Source organism: Callorhinus ursinus, unplaced genomic scaffold (genome assembly GCF_003265705.2).
Source record: "Callorhinus ursinus isolate GAN/ISIS: 27379988/994484 unplaced genomic scaffold, GSC_fseal_2.0 scaffold34, whole genome shotgun sequence".
NCBI classification, from domain to species: domain Eukaryota; kingdom Metazoa; phylum Chordata; class Mammalia; order Carnivora; family Otariidae; genus Callorhinus; species Callorhinus ursinus.
Genome location: NW_027397096.1, coordinates 2544299 through 2564702, shown reverse-complemented (window position 1 = coordinate 2564702; position 20404 = coordinate 2544299). Strand labels below are relative to the sequence as shown.

The 20404-nt window shown below is 37.7% G+C and overlaps 1 protein-coding gene across 1 annotated transcript in view; it reads left to right on the top strand.

The window, feature by feature from the left end:
• Window positions 1–13519, top strand: part of CPD (carboxypeptidase D) — a 66353-nt gene extending 52834 nt beyond the window's left edge. The window contains exons 14-21 of the mRNA XM_025851139.2: window positions 1317–1452; window positions 2386–2517; window positions 3311–3406; window positions 3509–3573; window positions 7052–7183; window positions 7725–7910; window positions 8550–8649; window positions 10352–13519. Coding sequence (XP_025706924.1) covers window positions 1317–1452; window positions 2386–2517; window positions 3311–3406; window positions 3509–3573; window positions 7052–7183; window positions 7725–7910; window positions 8550–8649; window positions 10352–10578 — 1074 coding nt within the window. The 3' untranslated portion in view covers window positions 10579–13519. The remainder of the gene's footprint in view (window positions 1–1316; window positions 1453–2385; window positions 2518–3310; window positions 3407–3508; window positions 3574–7051; window positions 7184–7724; window positions 7911–8549; window positions 8650–10351) is intronic.
• Window positions 13520–20404: the final 6885 nt, after the last annotated feature.

The window sequence follows — 20404 nt, the reverse complement described above, 5'->3', positions numbered from 1 at the left end:
TAACAGAATAAATAAGCCAGGCATCATTTATTCTGATTTACTATCAGAAATATATAGGATGAAGTATATCAGAAATTAGTTAATGATGCATATGTAGGTATTGATGCCTATGGATTATCCAGAGGAAAAATTATTATGAGGAAGACAAATATCTACTTCATTTTTCTTGCTGATTTCAACTTTTCTGTCCCATTGTTTCCAGACATACACTGATGTTTGTTAGACTATGAATTTCAGTTTCTAGTCTGGAAAATATAGTCTATTATTATTGGTCTGAGCCAGTGGTCAGCAAACGTTTTCTATAAAGGGACAAATAGTATATATTTTAGGCTTGTGGGACAGCTGTTCTGTGTTACAACTATTCAAGTTTGCCATTGCAGCACAAAAACAGTCATATGAATGGGCGTGGTGGTGTGCCAATAAAACTTTATTTACAATAGCAAGTAGCTGGGCGCCTGGGTGGCTCAGTTGGTTAAGCGACTGCCTTTGGCTCAGGTCATGATCCTGGAGTCTCAGGATTGAGTCCCGCATCAGGCTCCCTGTTCAGCAGGGAGTCTGCTTCTCCCTCTGACTTTCCCCCCTCTCATGTGCTCTCTCTCTCTCATTTTCTCTCTCAAATAAATAAATAAAATCTTTAAAAAAAAAAAAACAATAGCAAGCAGCTGGCTGGATTTAGCCTGTAGGCAGTGGTTTCTGATCCCTTTGTAAGTCATCAGGAGGTCTCTAGGATTATTAGTTGTGCAGTAATTTTTCATTTCTTTTTAAATTTATTTGGAGCAAGAGAATTTTCTATCTGTAATTTTCTATCTACCTATCTATCTGTCTGTCTATCTATCTATCTATCTATCTATCTATCTATCTATCTAGCTATCTATCTATTTTTAGTTCTACCTTTTAAGTCTGTTTAAAACAAGAAAGATGGGTGCCTGGGTGGCTCAGTTGTTAAGCGTCTGCCCCCCCCCCCCCTCATGTTCTCTCTTGCTCTCTCTCAAATAAATAAATAAAATCTTTAAAACAACAACAACAGAGGGGCGCCTGGGTGGCTCAGTTGGTTAAGCAACTGCCTTCGGCTCAGGTCATGATCCTAGGGTCCTGGGATCGAGCCCCGCATCGGGCTCCCTGCTCAGCAGGAAGCCTGCTTCTCCCTCTCCCACTCCCCCTGCTTGTGTTCCCTCTCTCGCTGTCTCTCTCTGTCAAATAAATAAATAAAATCTTTAAAAAAAAATAAAATAAAACAAGAAAGACTTTCTGTTTGAGGCATGGCAGAGTATCTTATGTTTCCACATAGAGCTAACTGATCTCTCTTTCTGTTTTAGCTGGTTGACAGGACTAGAATTGTGATTGTCCCTTCTCTAAATCCAGATGGGCGAGAGAGGGCACAAGAGAAAGACTGTACTTCAAAGAGAGGACAAACAAATGCTCATGGCAAAGACTTGGATACAGACTTCACAAGTAAGCCTAATTTTTAGACCATTAAAGTACTTTGCAGATAATTTTATTTTTCTTTACTAGGAGATTGATAGATTGTGTAGATGAGTAAAGGGGTTACTTTCATTCTAGGTTGTACAAACAAGGTATAAATGACAAGCTAGAAACTTGTCAAATTTTTCTCCATTATCATTTGTAAAAGTAATTCAAGTTTTTTTCTTACAAATTCAATCAATAATATTGGAGGGGTTCCATCACTAGCCATATAGATAGGTATATTTTCTCTCTCTATCCCCCATATACATGTATACACACGTACACACGTGCACAGACACGGTGTATGTGTATATTGATTTGATGGAGTCTTTCTTATTGACTTAAATAGGATCATCAACTATACATCAACTATACATATTGTTCTGCAACTTTTTTCATTGAGTATATCACTGATATCTTTCCATTTCAGTACCTATAGATCTCTAACATATTCTTATTAATGACATCTTAGTATGCTGTCAACAGTCTAGTTTATTCAACAATTTTCCTACTAATGGACATTTAATTTCTTTCTAATTTTTTGCTCTTGCAAACAGCACTACAGAAAACATCCTGATTTCTGAAAACTTTATTTTCTTTCAAAGATAGGTTATGTATTCTCGATATTATTTTTTAAAAGAGGATATATCCATCCCTTTTTGTTTCCGATAAGAATTTTTTTTAATTTCCTTAGGTCATTAACCTTTACACATCATCTGAAGTATATAAAACTCAAGATAATCTGCCTTCTAGAGTGTATCTTTTATGCTGTTGCAATAGTGGCTTGTGGAGTAATAAAGTATTTATATACAGATTTTTTAAATTAGCTCCTGATTGTTTTCATGTATAGAATATTTTCTTAGCTATTCATACTAAAATTTTAATACTTGATATTTTATGTTTGACTTTTATGTTTTTTAGATAATGCCTCCCAGCCTGAGACTAAAGCCATCATTGAAAATTTGATTCAAAAACAGGACTTCAGCCTTTCTGTTGCTTTAGATGGTGGTTCAGTGCTGGTCACATACCCATATGACAAACCAGTACAAACAGGTATGTAGAATGTCAGTTTATTATATAGTATTCAAGCTTAGATAGGAAATTCCAATTAGGTAATGTCCCTTCTAAATTTTTTAAAAATCGTGAGCATTTGCGCACACTCCATGAGCAAATAACCAACCTAGGAAGACTGTACATATATCAACAGCTTAGTTACTTGGAGGAGAGAGGTCAGATCTAAAGATGAGCTAGCTTTATTGCATGTAGCCATCTTGTCACATTTGTTCAGTTTAGTTCACAAGCATTTATTGAACAATTATTATGTCTGTAGACATTGGGAATGCAAAAGTGAATAAGACACAATGCCTACCTCAAGAAACTCATTATTATATGTAACCAAATATTAACAATACAGAATTGCCCTCCCCTGCGTTAAACCTTGACTGACTGGTTGCACTTAAGATGAGATTAAACAATTGCTTGTTGAATCTCTCTGGGACCATTGTATATGGAGTTTGTGTTGTTTTCAGTGCAGCCTAAAAGAAATATTGTCATTAGGCCACAATTGCCCTAAAATGTAAAACCAAAGCAAGTTTGTATTTTAGTGTGGTAAGCTCTTGTGTAAACTAACCATTATTACCTTTTAATATAAGGAAGATGTAGATCTTCTTTGTCTGATTATCCTGGGTAAAAAGAACCGTGTAGTTAATTATAACAACTCCTCGATAAACTTCAGTGGGGTATAAGATTTACTAGAAGGAGAAAAAGATGACTTTTGTATCCATGAAGTTGAACTTGGAGTAAAAGCTTTTGGATTTCTCCAACTTCTGAATTTTTCTTTTTATAGTGGAAAACAAAGAGACTCTGAAGCATTTGGCATCTCTTTATGCAAATAACCATCCATCCATGCACATGGGGCAGCCCAGTTGCCCAAATAAATCAGGTAGGTATTTTCCATACCCCTTGTTATTGTTGCTGCTTTTGGGGATAGAGGGTGTCTTACCTTAAGGTCTTGTTGATCCTGTATCTCTCGATGCTTTTATAGATGAGAATATCCCAGGAGGTGTAATGCGTGGAGCAGAATGGCATAGTCACCTGGGCAGCATGAAGGTATGCTCTATAGAATACAGTGAGAATAGAATTGTAATTATTGGCCATTGAGCAACAGAATAGGTGACTTTTCTGATATAACCAAAGTGAATGACATCTGCTTCATGGCTTTCTTGACAAGACAGCCTTCAACCTCCGACAGCATTTTTTTGTTGTTTTTTGTTTTGCCATTGTAATCATTTTTGTACAATTCAGTGACATTAATTACATTTAAGTGTTGTGCAATCATCATCATTCTAAGCCATCTATTTCCAAAGCTTTTTTATCACCCCGAACAGAAACTCTGCATCCGCTAAGCAATAACTCCTGATTCTGCTGGTAAGCCCCAACTCCTGGTAACCTCTTTACTTTCTGGGTCTATGTTTTTGCCTACTCTAGATATTTCTTGTAAGCGGAATCATACAATATTTGTCCTTTTGTGCCTGGCTTCTTTCACTTAGCGTAATGTTTTCAGGGTTCATCTATTTTGTTAGCCTGTATCAGTACTCTAGTCCTTTTTATGGCTGAGTAATGTTCTATTGTATGTATATCACATTTTGTTTATCAGTTCATCTGTTGATGGACACTTAAGTTGTGTCTGCCTTTTGGCTATTGAGAATAACAGGCAATGAACATTTGTGTACAATTGTAAGTTTGAACCCTTGTTTTCCCTTCTTTGGGGTTGCTTACCTAGATGTGGAATTGCTGGTCATGTCCGAATTCTATGTTTAGCTTTTTGAGGAACCAACAAACTGGTTTTCACAGCAGCTAAACTGTTTTACATTCCCACCAACAGTCTATGAGGGTTCCGATTTTTCCACATCCTCACCAACACTTGTTATTTTTCTTTTTATATAGCAGGTGTGAAGTGCTAATTCATTGTAGTTTTGATTTGCATTTCCCTGAAGACTAATAATGTTGAGCATCTTTTCATGTGCTTATTGACCATTTGTATATTTTCTTTGGAGAAATGTCTGTTTCTCCATTGCCTGTTTTATTTATGTATTTATTTTTATTCCATTGCCTATTGGCCTATTTTTAAATTGGGTTGCTTGTCTTTTTGTTGTTGGGTTATAAGAATTCTGTATTTATTTTGGATGTTAAACACTTACCATTTGTTTGATTTGCCAATAGTTTCTCCCATTATGTAGGTTGTCATTTCACTTTCTTAATAATGCCCTTTGATGCACAAAAGTTTTTAATTTTGATGAAGTCAAATTTATCTGTTTTTTTCTTTTGCTGCTCATGCTCTTGTTGTCATATCTAAGAATTTATAGCCAAATCCAAGGTCATGAAGATTTACCTCCATGTTTTCTTCTATGAGTTTTTTTTTTTAAAGATTTTATTTATTTATTTGAAAGAGAGAATGAGACAGCATGAGTGGAGGAGGGTCAGAGGGAGCAGCAGACTCCCCGCTGAGCAGGGAGCCCAATGTGGGACTCGATCCCGGGACTCCAGGATCATGACCCGACCCGAAGGCAGCCGCTCAACCAACTGAGCCACCCAGGCGCCCTTCTTCTATGAGTTTTATGTGTTTAGCTCTTGTATTTAGGTCATTGATACATCTTAAGCTGATTTTTGTATATGATGGGAAGTAGGAGTTCAACTTCGTTTTTTCCCCCATTGAGTGGTCTTGGCACCCTTGTCAAAAATCAGTTGACCAGAGATGTATGGGGTTTTTTCTGGGCTCTCAATTCTATTTCATTGGTATTTATATCTGTTCTTCTCCCAATATCCCTGTTTGATTGCTGTAGCTTTGTGGTAAGTTTTGAAATTAGTAAGTGTGAGTACTCCAACCTTTTTATTTTTCAAGGTTGTTTTTGGCTTTTCAAGACTCCTTGCAATTCCATTTGAATTGAGGTCTTTCTTTCTTTCTTTCTTTCCATCTGTCTCTTTCTTTCTGTCTTCCTGTCTTTCTGTCTTCCTTTTCAAAAAACGCTGTTGGAATTTTGTTAAGGGTTTTGTTGAATCTGTAGATCACTTTGGGTTATATTGACATCTCAATAATATTGTCTCCCTCTTCATGAACTCAGTTATGTCTTTCCATTTACTTAGGTCTTCTTTAATTTCTTTCTGATAATATTTTAATTGGTTGTCCATCCACTTCAAATTAGTGAGGAGTTGTTGTCCATCCACTTCAAATTAGTAAGGAGTTGTTAGCAAGTGGGTGGTTAGCTCATCATTTCATTAACATGTGCAACTAGAAATGTGACCTCATTCTCATCTCTGCCTGCCTTCCCTCCTTTATTTACTAAGAACTTACTACGTGTGGGGCACTTTGCTCTGCTAGTGATAAATAAAATATATTTCCTATCCCACTGTACAAATAACTATGTTACAGAATTAATTGATTTGACCTCAGGGAGAGCAACTCTCAGTGTGCCATGAGAAATTAAAGACAGAAAAGATTACACCTAGTCAGAGATACAGTCTTCTCTTCATAGAGGAAATGGCATTTGGGATGTAGAGATGGTGAGGCAAAACATTCCAGAAAGAAAAAGCAGTATGGGCAGAGGTCAATAAGCATTCTAGTTTAGTTAGAACAGGAGATGTAATGGAGAGCAGCAGAAGACAAGAATGGAAAGAGAGTTTGGGGCTCTGAATACTTTTGTTTTAGTAAGGAATGGGAAGCCACTGAAGGTTTTGAGCAGATATATAGTAACATGATTGGAACTGTGCTGTGGAAAAATTAATCTCTCAGCAGTGGGTTAAGATAGTTTGGAGGAAGGAGAGACTGTGGCACAGGGAGACCAGTGTAGAGTAGCCTAGACAAGAAATGATGAGGGCCTGGATTAGGGTGGCGACAATGGGAATGGAGTCAAGGGATGAAGTCACAGCGGTATTGCAGAGGTGGAAATGACAGGATTTGGCAAATTATGGATGATGGTGAGAAACTGAAGTCAAAGACAAGAGATTTCATGTCTGTGTGAGAACATGAGTTAATACCATTTACTGAATAAGGAAAAAGGACAGGTTTGGGGTGGGTAGGGGGAGATGGTAAGTTAGGTTTTGGAACTCGTCCATACAAGCAGTTCCGGTGCCTGGAGAATTGCTCTCCGGGAGGCATTGGCTGCTGTCCCCAGCAGGGCGAAGGTGTTAAGAGGGCAGGCGCTCGAGCTTCTGCCTCCAGGCTCCAGGAACAGCTGTGAAGTTCCGGAGTCACGAAGGAAGCTGCCCATCCACATGCACTTATTTATTAACTCACTTATTCAACAAACCCTAATAAGGCCCCTCTACCTGCCAGCTGCCGTGGCAAGCCCTGGAGATACAGAAATGGATTGGACCTAGTCTCTGGTCCCAACGACTCTCTTAGCAAGAGCCATGTTTGTGACTGATTATACTGCTGAGTGGTTCATTTGTATTGGCTATAAAATGCTCTACCGATTCTTGGTTTATATCCCCCAGGTTTTCTTTCTATTCCATTCGTTGGATGACATAGCCTCATTCTTACTTTTATTTATTACTTTTTCTACATCTGTCTTTGAATTTTATGTTGCAGGATTACAGTGTCACCTATGGCCACTGCCCGGAAATCACAGTATACACAAGCTGCTGCTACTTTCCTAGTGCGGCACAGCTGCCTTCCTTGTGGGCAGAAAATAAGAAGTCTCTCCTTAGCATGTTGGTGGAGGTGAGCCTTTCCCTTCTAACTAGGAGCGAATCCCAGCAGTATGTTCAACGAAAAGCTTTATCAAAACATTTTCTTAATCTTTTACCAATAATTTATATTCTTGTTTTTAAAAATGTATATAGAAAGAGTTTTGTTGAATTTCTATCACCTTAAATAGGTGCCATGATTTCACATATCTGGAATCTGCTGTAATGGAGGTGATTTAATCCTGTGAGGTGTTGCACATTTTTCCGTTTGAATATCATGCAGAGAGAGTGTACTATGGTGGAAAGGAAACCTTCAAGACATCAGAAGGTTTGGGTGCTAACACTTCAGGCTTTGACTGTATCAGAGTTCTTTTTTTCCCTCATTCTAGCTCTGTGCTCCGAAGCAAGGAATGAGTAGCAAACGAGGCCAGAGTCAGTGGGGAAGGACCAACAAGCCAGTTTTATGGGGGGGGGTGGTTTGTTGTGGCTTCGTTTGTTCATTGTTTTTGTCATGGCTCAAGCTATTGCCCTGAGAATATCTGGAAACAAATTTATACTTTGAATATTTTTTACAGGTTCACAAGGGAGTCCATGGTTTTGTTAAAGATAAAACTGGAAAGCCAATTTCTAAAGCAGTCATTGTACTCAATGAAGGAATAAAGGTGCACACAAAAGAAGGAGGCTATTTCCATGTGCTGTTAGCGCCAGGCGTCCATAACATCAATGCCATCGCTGATGGGTATCAGCAACAACATTCCCAGGTAAGAAAGTCAAGCTTAGTAGTATCATGTAAATTCTTAATCTTAATAGTATTTCCATTTTATTTTGAAACTCTCGTGACGAAGAAATAAGATGTGTAACCAGCTCTTGATTATGATATCTTTCCTTCAGCAACAAAAGGGAAATTTTTATACCATTTTGTATACTTCTGAGGACAATGACCCCTCTCCTTGGTTTAGTATAAAGGCCTTAGGAGTATTTCTGGGATACGATATACCTTAAGTATATCGTATGAAAAGTTGTATCAAAAGTAAACTTTTGGGGCACCTGGGTGGCTCAGTCATTAAGCGTCTGCCTTCGGCTCAGGTCATGATCCCAGAGTCCTGGGATCGAGCCCTGCATCGGGCTCCCTGCTCAGCAGGAAGCCTGCTTCTCCCTCTCCCACTCCCCCTGCTTGTGTTCCCCCTCTCGCTGTGTTTCTCTCTGTCAAGTAAGTAAATAAAATCTTTAAAAAAAAAAAAAGTAAACTTTTTCATAATTTTTGCACTTTATATTATATGAAAAGTTGTATATTGTATGAAATTCTTGCACTTTACATTCTTGCACTTTATACTGTACGAAAAGTTGTATATTATATGAAAAGTAAACTTTTTCATGATTCTTGCACTTTATTTCTCTAGGTTTTTGTGCATCATGATGCAGCTAGTTCTGTGGTAATAGTCTTTGACACAGATAACCGGATATTTGGTTTGCCAAGGGAGCTTGTGGTAACTGTATCAGGTAAAGAAATTTAAATTTTCGGTAGTTGAAGTTAAAACCAGTTCTGTTCCTGAAACCAATATTGTACTATATGTTAACTAAGTAGAATTTAAATAAAAACTTGAAAAAAATAAAAAATAAATAAAGCCAGTTCTGACATTTTAATTTGAGAGTAGATCACCTCCCCATCACTTGAAGCTAATCACTTTTCTTCTAATACTGGTCTCCCGTATATTCTCATGGCTTCCTCCCTCACATTTTCGGGTCTGTACTCAAATGTCACCTCGACAGAGAGGCCTTCCCTGATCACCCTAGCTAAAATAGCACCCCTGTCACTCTCTCCACCCCACTTAACATTGTATTATATATTTAGTCACTTACTTTTCTATATTTGATCTTTCCCACTAAAACATAAACACTCTGAGAGGACAGGGAGTTTATCTACATCTCCAGCACCTAGGACCATGGCTGGCATGTAGTGGGTCTTAATGAAGAGTTGTTGACTAAATGAATCATTTGCTTTATATTAAGATCTTAAGTCCCTTGGACTTTGACTTATAGTCTATTTTTTTAAGATCATGGAAAGAGGAAATATTTGTTTTCTACAGGATTAATTTGTGCCATAGCTTGAATTACTGAAAGATTAGAAAGGAAAAAAATGTGGTAAAATAATAAGTGCTCTGTTGTATTGTATCTTTTTGACACAGAGAACCTTGGTTCATTTCTTTTTTTTTTATTTTATTATGTTATGTTAATCACCATACATTACATCATTAGTTTTTGATGTAGTGTTCCATAATTCATTGTTTGTGCATAACACCCAGTGCTCCATGCAAAACATGCCCTCTTTAATACCCATCATCGGGCTAACCCATCCCCCCACCCCCCTCCCCTCTAGAACCCTCAGTTTGTTTCTCAGAGTTCATCGTCTCTCATGGTTCGTCTCCCCCTCCGATTTCCCCCCCTTGGTTCATTTCTAAGTGCAATTTGGACTTGACCAAAATAACCAAGTTTAATTATAGGGTGTGTGGGGGAGAGATTCTTAGTTGATAGAGAATGGTATATTGGAAACATGGTCAAATCATAGAGTCTGTTGTGGGGTGTTTAAAGTAAAGAGTATTAGCTTGAACCAGATAAAGGGTGAATAACTTAGTGATGAGAAACATAGGAGCTAGGAGTCAGCAGTGGTTTAAATCTGGCTTTCCCACCCATTTGCTGTCATGAACTTAATTTTTATTATGGGTTTATTATTTTCTGTTACTAAGACTCTTATTTTGATAACCTATGTATAAATTATTTTGAATAAATGAGAGGTTTGGGTTGAGGTAAAACTTACTGGAAAGGATCCATAGAAGTCACTGATACAGAGCCAGTTGTAGGATAGTAGATAGTTTGGTTTCATTGTGGTAAAAGAAAAATATGCATATACGTACATATGCAGGAAGAAAGCTCTGGAAAAATATTCACGAGAGTTATTAAAAATGATCTCTGGTTAATGGAGATGTGATGTGTTTTGGTTTGGGGTTTTGGTGTTTTTGCTTATCTGTATTTTTCTAATTCTGCATAGTAAACATGTACTGCCTGTGTAATAATAAAAGTTGTTTCTAAGTGCATGAAATAAAAATAAAATAAATAAAGGGCATATCATAGAAAGTGTCATTGTAAGTAGCTTATTTATATTCTCAAAGTGGAACACCACTCACATGGTGATTTTGTTTGGCAGGCGCCACCATGTCAGCATTGATCCTAACAGCTTGCATTATTTGGTGCATCTGCTCAATCAAGTCTAACAGACACAAGGATGGCTTTCATCGGCTCAGGCAGCATCATGATGAGTATGAAGATGAAATTCGCATGATGTCAACAGGCTCCAAGAAGTCCCTCTTAAGCCATGAGTTCCAGGATGAAACGGACACTGAAGAGGAAACGTTATATTCTAGCAAACATTGAAACACAGACTTCACACATCTCCCAGCATAAGTACCAAGCAAAATTACAGTTCCTTTTGGGAGACACTGCATTAAGAAGAGAGACTCTCTTGCTTCTTCAAAGAGCTTTGGGAAGTTAACTTGCTAAATTTGTATTCTCTGAATTTGGCTGGCAGTTTTGAACTTCCCCTCCTTTAAGTACTCTTACCTTAAAAAAAAAAAAAATCTGCTTTCTATTTATGCAGCAGAAATGGGACAGCCACTTTGTTTTTCTTTTTAATTTAAGATGAGCTGTTTGGAGCTTGTGTTATAACTGCATAAAGCCAACTAGTGGATGTTATATTTTGCACATCAGGTGTTTACTAGTGGCTTTAGCTTTTTCTCTTTATTTTAAATGGCCAAAAGAATCCAGAAACATTTAGGCAGGGACAGCAGTCAGAATCTGACATAAAGCTTTAAAAACTCAAGGTTTTCTCAACCTACTGAGAAGTACTTTCCTCTAGTTATTAAATAGCTGGAGTTTTCTCTTATCATTCAGGTTTAATGGAGGCTGGATTGATTTTTAAATATATATAACATTAGGAAATGAATAAATGGGCTTCCGCATTTGGCATTTATACTTGTTCCAAGGTTAGATCAGAACTGGTGGGCTATGCTCTAAGCAGGATTTCACTACCTCTCTTATAAGGTTTAGCAAAGTTCTAAATACCCCCATTTTAAGGGAGAACTTGTTGACTTTGTTGTAAAAGATCTAAATGTCCATTTGAATAGAACTGAGAGGGAGATCTACCAAAAGCTAAAACTTGTGTCGCATATCTTTCAACTTTTAAAAATCCCACAGGTGCTGCTGCTTTTTATCTGTGAAGCACTAGTTTATTCTAGGAATGCCTAATTCTTTCATATTTCCTAAATTTGAACCTTTTTCTGTGTTGTACACTTATGGCTTTCAGATGACCCGGCAATATACATGATCTAAATTCTACTGAAAATATCTGGAAGTGTGGAAGAGACCTACTTGAACATTCTTTAACTGACATTTGAACACAAAATATCTACAGTTCATGCTCCAGTTCAAGCCTACGGATATCCTACTGTTATTGAAATAGCTTGGCCAGTCTTATTCATAGAGGCCTCTGCAAGTGATTGGGTTCTTTGTCCTAATGTTTCATTTGACAGTCTCTTTTTGATCAACCAGTTTTGTTAAAAGTTCAATTGAAAGCATTTAAATATGGCTCCCTCCATTAAAAAAAAAAGTAAACTATGGACTACCGTGTTCTATAACACTATGGTGAGAAAGTATCATCTTCACTGCCACTCAGGTTATTGCAAAGACCTGAACGATTTTCTTTTACTATGTCTGTCATACCATGCTTTTCAATGGAATTGATGCTTTTTGTAAGTATGAGTCTTACCAATGATCTAATGGTTTAATACCTTTGAATGTTTTTAATGGCCAAGTTGCTGCTGAATTTGTACTAAATCAGGGGATCAAAAAACTTGCTCTCATCTTTTCAAATTGTATTCTATATCCATTAATGTATCAGTCATCCCAAAGCCTTCATGTGGAGTGGTTTACCACCCGTGTAGGTCATTCCAAGTTTTGTGAGGAGTGTGCCCAAAGTGGCTTTATATAAAGAGATTTGGTTTAGCAGGAATAATGAGATCATGACATTTGTTAGTGAGTATCTGTGATAAATTTGGGTGGTTCAAGGTTAAGCCATTCTGTTATTAATGCTGTTATTAACAACTCTAAATTTTGAGCCCTTGCCACCCACTCTCACCCCACCACATACACAGCTAATACTTAATGAAATAGACATGATTTAATGTCTTCTAATAAAACTTTACATTTTCTTTAAGGGGGTGATGTGGTGGCATTGCTCTTTTTAGCTTTACTTTTAAGAGTGCAAAGTCAAAACCAACAAAGGGCTGAGTGGCTGGCCCTGCTTGGGACATTGCAGATAGAAATGAAACAAAGTTGATGTGACAGTCTTTACTTTATTAGCATTGGCCTTCACTAGAGGGTGCCTTTTAAATTCATTTCTCTTTTGAATTAACCATGTCTTTAACTGTTTATCACAGTGGCTGGAGTCCATGTCTTTAAGCATGTATACAATTTTTTTTAGAAATGAACATACAAATAGTTCTTTTAGTAACTTTTCCTGAAAGTAAAACCAAATTCTGCTATAAATCTTGAATCTTTAATGAGTTTCTAAATCATGCATTGCTCTGGAAAATAAGACCTTCTCAGCCTGTGTTAGCTATGAACATGAATGTATAGGATCATGACTACTAAGATTGTGTTCTCAGCCCTGCTTTGTCTTTTATTTGTGGATCTAATCTTAGATCCATTAATAAATAAATCCAATGCATTAACCGCTTAAGGCATTGAAGCCATATGGAATGGGGAATGCATTTCTTCAGTGTTTCTCCTAGAGACTTTCCATTTCCTTGGAGTCATGGAGGCAAGTAAGTATCACAGTATTAAGAAATTTGCCCAAATCTGAGTTGTGCCTTTCTTTACTCACAAGGCATGTTTTTTGTCCTGGTGATCAGTTTGTAAGCCTTCTTCCTTCCCAGCTCCTTAATAAAAGCAAAGTCATTGAGGAGGTAATTTTCAAAGTGTCTGCCTGTGTAAATGTACTTGCACTGGTTATGCAGTTTGATAAGAACTCGTTAATTTCAGAGGGAGAGACCTTTTGGTTTTGATGTATTTTGCTGAACACTTGCTTAGTGTTTGGGATCCTGTCCAGTTGAGGAATACTTGCAATTCTCACTGGAGGGAATTTGCCTGGGGACTCTGTCATCCTCCAGAAAGGAAACATAATGTGTATTTGGCCCAGTGCGATTGATTGGTTAATCTTTGGTAACTTTCACCTGGATGGATTTGCTGAATTAATGATATTGAACTTAAAAATAATTATGATTTGACAAATAAATAAAAGGTAGTCCTTAATGCCTGAGCTTATTGTGTTTCTGAGCTAATACCAGGTTACTCAGTAACCATGACCTGCTCCTCCATTTCCATTTATTCTCAGTAGTAAATAGTTTTCTCTTCTTGTTGCCAGAAATGCACTTGTTGCCAGGTTTTGTCCCTGCTGTATTAAAAGCTTCTTGGCTATGAATGCTGTGATGGTGCCCTGCCTATGGTTCTCTGGTAGAATTGTTTTTAAAAATAGCAACTTTATTGTTACTACAAAAAATTCCGCTGTGGTTGATGTTCAGTGACTTTCTATCTAGCAACTTTTTGGTAATTCTTTGAGTTTTTGATTTGTTTTAACTATAGCATATTCTTTGGGGTGATTAGGGCCTTTGATTAATGTCAACTAAACGTGGATTTCCAGTTCATAAAGAAACATCTCCCAACACCCATTTCTCCAATCTTTAGCAATAATTAATATTCCACCTGATTTTCAGAATATTGTCCTAGTTGATTTTGATTAGACAGAACATATTATGAAATTTGAAAATAGGCTTTCATTTTAAGGCAATTGGATATAAATTATGTAAATATGTATGATTATGACTTGTATAAATGGCATAACATGAATGTACTAGCTACATTCTATGCTGGCCATGCTGCAGATTTTCTGGAGGTATGACATAATGGTATTTTTTTATGCTCAGAGTAAAAATCAACTTTTCACCTCTCCATTTTTTCAGAGTGACATTCCCAGGCTCCAGAACAATTCTATAGCTATTTATATGAGGTGCCCAACACTCATTCATCTCAAGTGCTTCAGTCTTTGGTTTATTTCATGCACTGTGCCTTCAAAATGAAATTTTTAAAAAGGACTTTAAATGAAGTTGAATAGTAGTTTTAAAAAGTCAATCTGTGTAATTTATGTGAAATCTAATTGTAACGAGGTCCTTTCTGTTTTTTATATGTAAACAGATCTACTAATCCTGTATAAAAGTTATTTTATGATGTTTGTCTTTCTTTGTGTTTTGTCTCATAATCTTTTTTCAGAAGCAATAGACAAGAAAAAACTATTGTCTCGATTTGAAAGTTATGTATTTCGTTTTCCTACCTGTACTAGGGGAAAAATAGTACCAGGCTAGGAGTACAGAGTGTCACCTGTAGAGTGTTTTTGTCTTCATGAATTGACTCAAAAGAAAGCTGTTTCTGAAATAATCACATCATATAGTAGCCAGAGTTCTTTCTGTCTGTGGCTCAGCTAGATTGATACATGTCCAATCACTCCACAACAAACACCACAAAACTGGCCATTGAAAAGTTTATGTGCACATTTCAAACTTGTTTGTTAAAAATTTTGTCCTTTTTCCAAATAAGACACATTCTATAATGTGTCCTACAGCGTTAGGCACAGTGGTGATGAATTCACCATCCCCTTTGAGTTTTTGTTGATACTGCTGGTCCAAGAGGAACAGGGAAAGTGAAGTTACGTAAAAAGATGGGCTCTGCTGACAAGGAACTCATAGTCCAGACCAGAGAAATAGAAATGAGGATAAAGCTGTACTTCCATAGTGGTTGGTTCCTCTAAAAAGAACATCTCTGCCGGAGGGGAACTATAACATGGAGATTGGAACACGGACATTGGAGTTGGCCCAATCTGTGATTGATTCTCGGCTCTCCCACTTGCTTCCTTTGTGACCTTGCATTGTACAGGTTTCTTCACGTTCTCTAAGTCTTACTTTCTCTACTAGTTAAGGAATAATACCCAATAGGATTGTATTGATATAATACTTGACTCAGAATTGAATGCCCATGGTAACCAGCATCATTTTCCTTCATTTGCTGTTTTCTGATCTTTTGAAAGAAGAAAGAAAGGGATCAAATATATGAACAAACAAAGATCTGTTTACAGGTCGTCATTTTAATTTAGAAGAAATTCCTACGCATGAATACTAAAAACCAAAAATAAAGAGCTATGAAATATTCCATTATGTAGTCCCATAGATTGTCTATAGCATGGCAGTGAAGTTTTTAGAATTGTGCCAAATGCTTCATATTTGTTTTTAAATGAAATTAGATTGTATTTATGCCTATTCAGTGAAAAGAGCCTTACTTACCTGCGGCAGGAAGTCTGAATAGTAATAATGGTTCTTTTCCCCTCAATGTTTGAAATACTTTCCTGAATTTTTGTCAGGAGTTTTCTCATAACTGATCAAGAACCTTTTGGTTTGTATTATAAGTGGTGATCTATCAATTATGTTTCATTTTTCAGGTTTCTAGAAGCTGATTGTTCTCAGCAATTACGCATGATGCTCATTGCTAACACTATTCAGTTATGAATAAATGCCATTGTGTTAGGGCTTCATCTCTTATTCTCACCTGCAGCTAGAATGCCAACTGATCGTATGCTGTTCATTGCAGACCTCAGATAAATACCTCAGTTATTACCCACAACTTAAAAGCAATGAAATCAGCATATAAAGCCCAACTTTAACTTTATTTTTTAAATTTTTTTTTAAGATTTTATTTATTTATTTGACAGAGAGAGACAGCAAGAAAGGGAACACAAGCAGGGGGAGTGGGAAAGGGAAAAGCAGGCTTCCTGCTGAGCAGGAAGCCCGATGCGGGGCTCGATGTGGGGCTCGATGTGGGGCTCGATCCCAGGACCCTGGGATCATGACCTGAGCCGAAGGCAGACGCTTAACGACTGAGCCACCCAGGCGCCTCCCAACTTTAATTTTAATAGCACAATTTCCACCTACATTAATCAGTAAATGTTAAAAACAAGCATGTTACTTATGCATTTTGTCTGAAGTCAGATGGAATTCTACTCCCTATTAACTGTATAAACAAATGTAGACAAGGCAAGCAAGAATTGGAGCAGAAAGTTGTCCAAGTTTAGAGGCCAGCCTGGACAAGATTGAAGACAGAAGGCTGAGAAGATGGAAAGTATGGTAATTGGAAGTGGGGGTATATTGAGACGGACACCTCAAATTAAGGAGAGACAATTTATGGATTCAATTACGAGCAATATAAAGGGGCTGTGATGCAATCGAAGCTGTAGGGGGAAAATAGTAGCAGTAGAAATTTAAGATGGAACATGTAGAAAGAGATTGTAGATCAAATAGAAATTCTTGTAACATGGATTACATTCTGTGATTGTCATCGAGATTGAGCCAAAGCAAAGGGGTCATGGGGAGAGATCTAGATTGCTAGATCCGAACCACTACTGTTTTTGAGTATTTGAAGTTATTCTAATGTTTATAATTATTATTGGCACTTAACTAGGTTTTATATGATTCCAGTAGAGTTCAAGATCAAACAGGCTTTTGATTTAGCATTTGAAAGATATGAGGTGCCCATAAGAATTGATCCTACAAATAAGGAATGGGATAGGTGGCGAGTGAGCTGATTATGATAATGGCTGAATTGGACAACTGGATTTTTTTAGAAAATAATTTTAGAATAGTTTTAGATTTACAGAAAATTTGCAAAGATAATATAGAGTTGGCACTGGGTTTTTATTTGGAGGATGTGGGTGTTGGGAGGGCAACAGGGGAAGGATTGTATATATAGTTTTCTATTCAGCAGGACTTGAATGGAACACATTTGAAAGAGACTGGGCACAGCAAATATTGTGTCTAGAATCTAGCCACGCATGCATAGCCTAGGTGATCCAGGTGTCAAGCCATGTAGTGATACCTCTAGGTAACTGAGTTAAACTCAGTTCTTCTCTAGTGGAAGGTATTTCCATCCTAGATTTGGTGGAGACCTCATGATTTTGCAATGACCAAACACAGGCAAAGATAACCAAGCATGTAGAGAAATAAGACACCACCAATAAGAAAGCAGTAAAGAAGTCCTATACAAGTTTCAGGTGTTGACATTATCAGACACTGTAAAACAAATATACTTACTGTTTCCAAAGAATAAAAGATAAGCCTAAGACTATCACAGGGAACTATAAAAGAATAGAACTTCCAGAAATGAAAGTACAGAAGTTAGAATGCACACAGTCACAATGGCAGATTGGACACAGAGAAGCAGTGAACCTCAAAACAGACCCAAAGAAACTCTCTTATGCAGCACAGAGACAAAAAGGTAGAAAATAGGAAGGTGAGGTAAAAGTGTGGACTTAACATAAGACTAATACATGTTTGATCATCAGAGTTATAGAAAGGAAAGAATGGAGCATAAGAAACTTTTTGAGACGATGCAGAATTTTCCCAAATTGATAAATGGTATCTATAGATTAAAGAAACTCAATTCTAAGTAAGAAAAAGTAAACACCCACAGCTAGACATGTCAGTGAAACTGCTGAGCACCAAAGACAGAAAAAAAAAAAAAGCGGTCAGAAAGAAAATAAATTAACTTCAAAAAATTAGCAGTTAGACTAAAAGATTAGACTCACTCCCAACCATGTAAACCACAGTACAGTAAAAATTATACTTTGAAAGTGCTGGGTAAAACATTAAATAGCTTCCAACATAGAATTCTATATTGAACATACCGTTCAAGAATAAAGGTGAACTTCCAGATAACTGAAGTCATTGGTGGCAACCTAAGCTACCTGTTTCCCAATATTTCATTGCAAAATAATGCAAAGAACAAGAAGGAAAAAGTAAACCTACACAAAAGCCACAGTCTCAGCGTAACTTGAAGTCGGAGAATTTTGAAATGTCAAACTACCTGAATAAAATGAGAAAAATCCCCAAATCTTAGCATGTACTCTCATATGCCTGCTCCAGCACCACCCCAGTGCAAGGCTTTGTGGAGCAAAGGCAGACGGAGATCAACTGCAAGAAAGAAGGAGGATGCCTGTGCAAGGGCATTGCAGACGTTAGTCTGTAACTACTGCCAGAAAGACCAAGTCCGTCTTCAATCTGAGTCTAAAAACATGTCCAAGTAGATCAGAGCACAAACTATAGGCAAGGGGCTTCAAAGTGAGCACAATTCACAGGGGGCAGGCATGATTTGAAGGGACAGCACTGAAACACAGCTTCTGGTGAAGGAAAAAAGTAAAAAAGGAGAAGCACCCTTTGACACTTAGGTGATGAGAAAGAAAAGCAGCAAAGAAGGAAATTTAAGAGTCTTGCAAGAGAGATGAGTATTGCAAAATTGGAGCATTTACAGCCCCTCCCGATCACCAAAACAAACCCACAAAAAAACCACTAAAGTGCCTGAATTTCACTAGCTTGATGGAAGAGACCTCAGACATGAAGCATGAAAATATAAATAACATATGGATATTGACAAGGAAAAAGGAAATTTGTCATCACTTGCAGATTTGATCGTGCACGTGAAAAATACAAAATAACCAACAGGTAAATTAGAAACAATAAGATAATTCAGTTCTACTTCCAGCTGTGGGTGAATTGGCTTGAAACAAAAAGACCTACCCATCAAGAACAATTAGAAAAGCTGGATTTAAAAACAAAACAAAACACTTGTTTGAAGGATTGAAGAAGTACTAAGGTACCAAGGACTTATGGGGTCGAGATCCTAGAGCAAAGGGAATTCAGGGGTGAACATGATAGTAAAGTTTCACCTTGAGGCATTTGTTGATTCATAACCAGTTACTGAGAGAGATACCTAGTAGCAGGGAGGTCAGTCAAGAGGCAGAGACCTCAAGCAAAAGCTGTAGGCAGTATCATTGGGTTGGGGAAAATACAAATTTAGCATCTATCAAGGAAGGAGGCACTGTTCAACAGGCTTTCAGTTGGGACACTTGAGTGGCTACATATTAGAAGCAAGGGCTTATCAGAAACAGACAAATTTGTACAAACCCAGAATCCTACGTGGTCTTAGTCCCACCCCGGACTGGAGTAAGCTGATGTGCCATTACCTGAACTGCCTGTACGAAGCAGCAGTAAACTGTCTCTGGAGGAAGATATCATCTGAAGCCTCAACTGATTACTACAAATTTTAATTTATAATATACAGCATCCAGCTGAAAGTTATTTCACTTTGGCAATATCAAAAGATGAAAGATCAAGGAAGAAAAATAGAAACAGTCCCATGGGAGTTACGGACTTTTCATGTATTGATCAGAAACTTTAAAATAATGGCAATGAATAAATTCAAAAAGAAAAGATGAAGAATTTTAGCAAAGAATTAAAATCTATTTAAAAGTGAAGTGGAAGCTTTTGATTCCAGACAAAAATGGAGTGGAAGTATTTCTCTTCTATTCCTCCCAGACCAGTTAGGGACCTCAGGATCCAAGGAAAGAAATGTGGTGAAGTCCTTGGGTTTTCTTTCTGCCTCATATATCCTACAGTGGCCATTGCATTATATATCCCATAATGGAGGAGCTGCAATCCAGAGATGCCAAATGTGCACACAAAAAGCCCAGGAGAAAATACTTCTGTAGCCAAAGGACACAGAAAGGGGCAGCCTACCAAGATGGAATAGTTTTAGACAATAATTGCACTACTCCAACCAAATGCTACCAGGAAAACTGAGGCCCATCTCTACCCCTTACAGCAATGGCTGAGCTGGGGGCATAGACTCCACCCTCACCTGGATGTAAAGAAGCCAGGGTGGTGGGTGATGTCAAAGGAGGCTCAAGTAGGGGTGCTTGGGAGTCTCAGTTGTCTGAGCGTCAGACTCTTGGTTTCCACTCAGGTCATGATCTCTAAGTCTGGAGATGGAGCCCACTTCAGACTCTGCACTCAGTAGAGAGTCTGCTTCCTCTCCTACTCTCCCTTTCTCTCTGCCCCTCACCCCCCCTAACGCCCACACACACTCTGAAATAAATATTTAAAAAAAAAAAGGCCCAAGTAGAGAGCCAGGACCTCCATCACAGCACAGTGGTTATAAGGCCCCCTGATATGGTGTCAGTGGAGGCCATCCGGGGAAGAGTAACAAGGCGCCTCCAACATACGACCTGGGTTATCTACAGAGGCCAGGGGAGAACTTGAACTTCTCTACT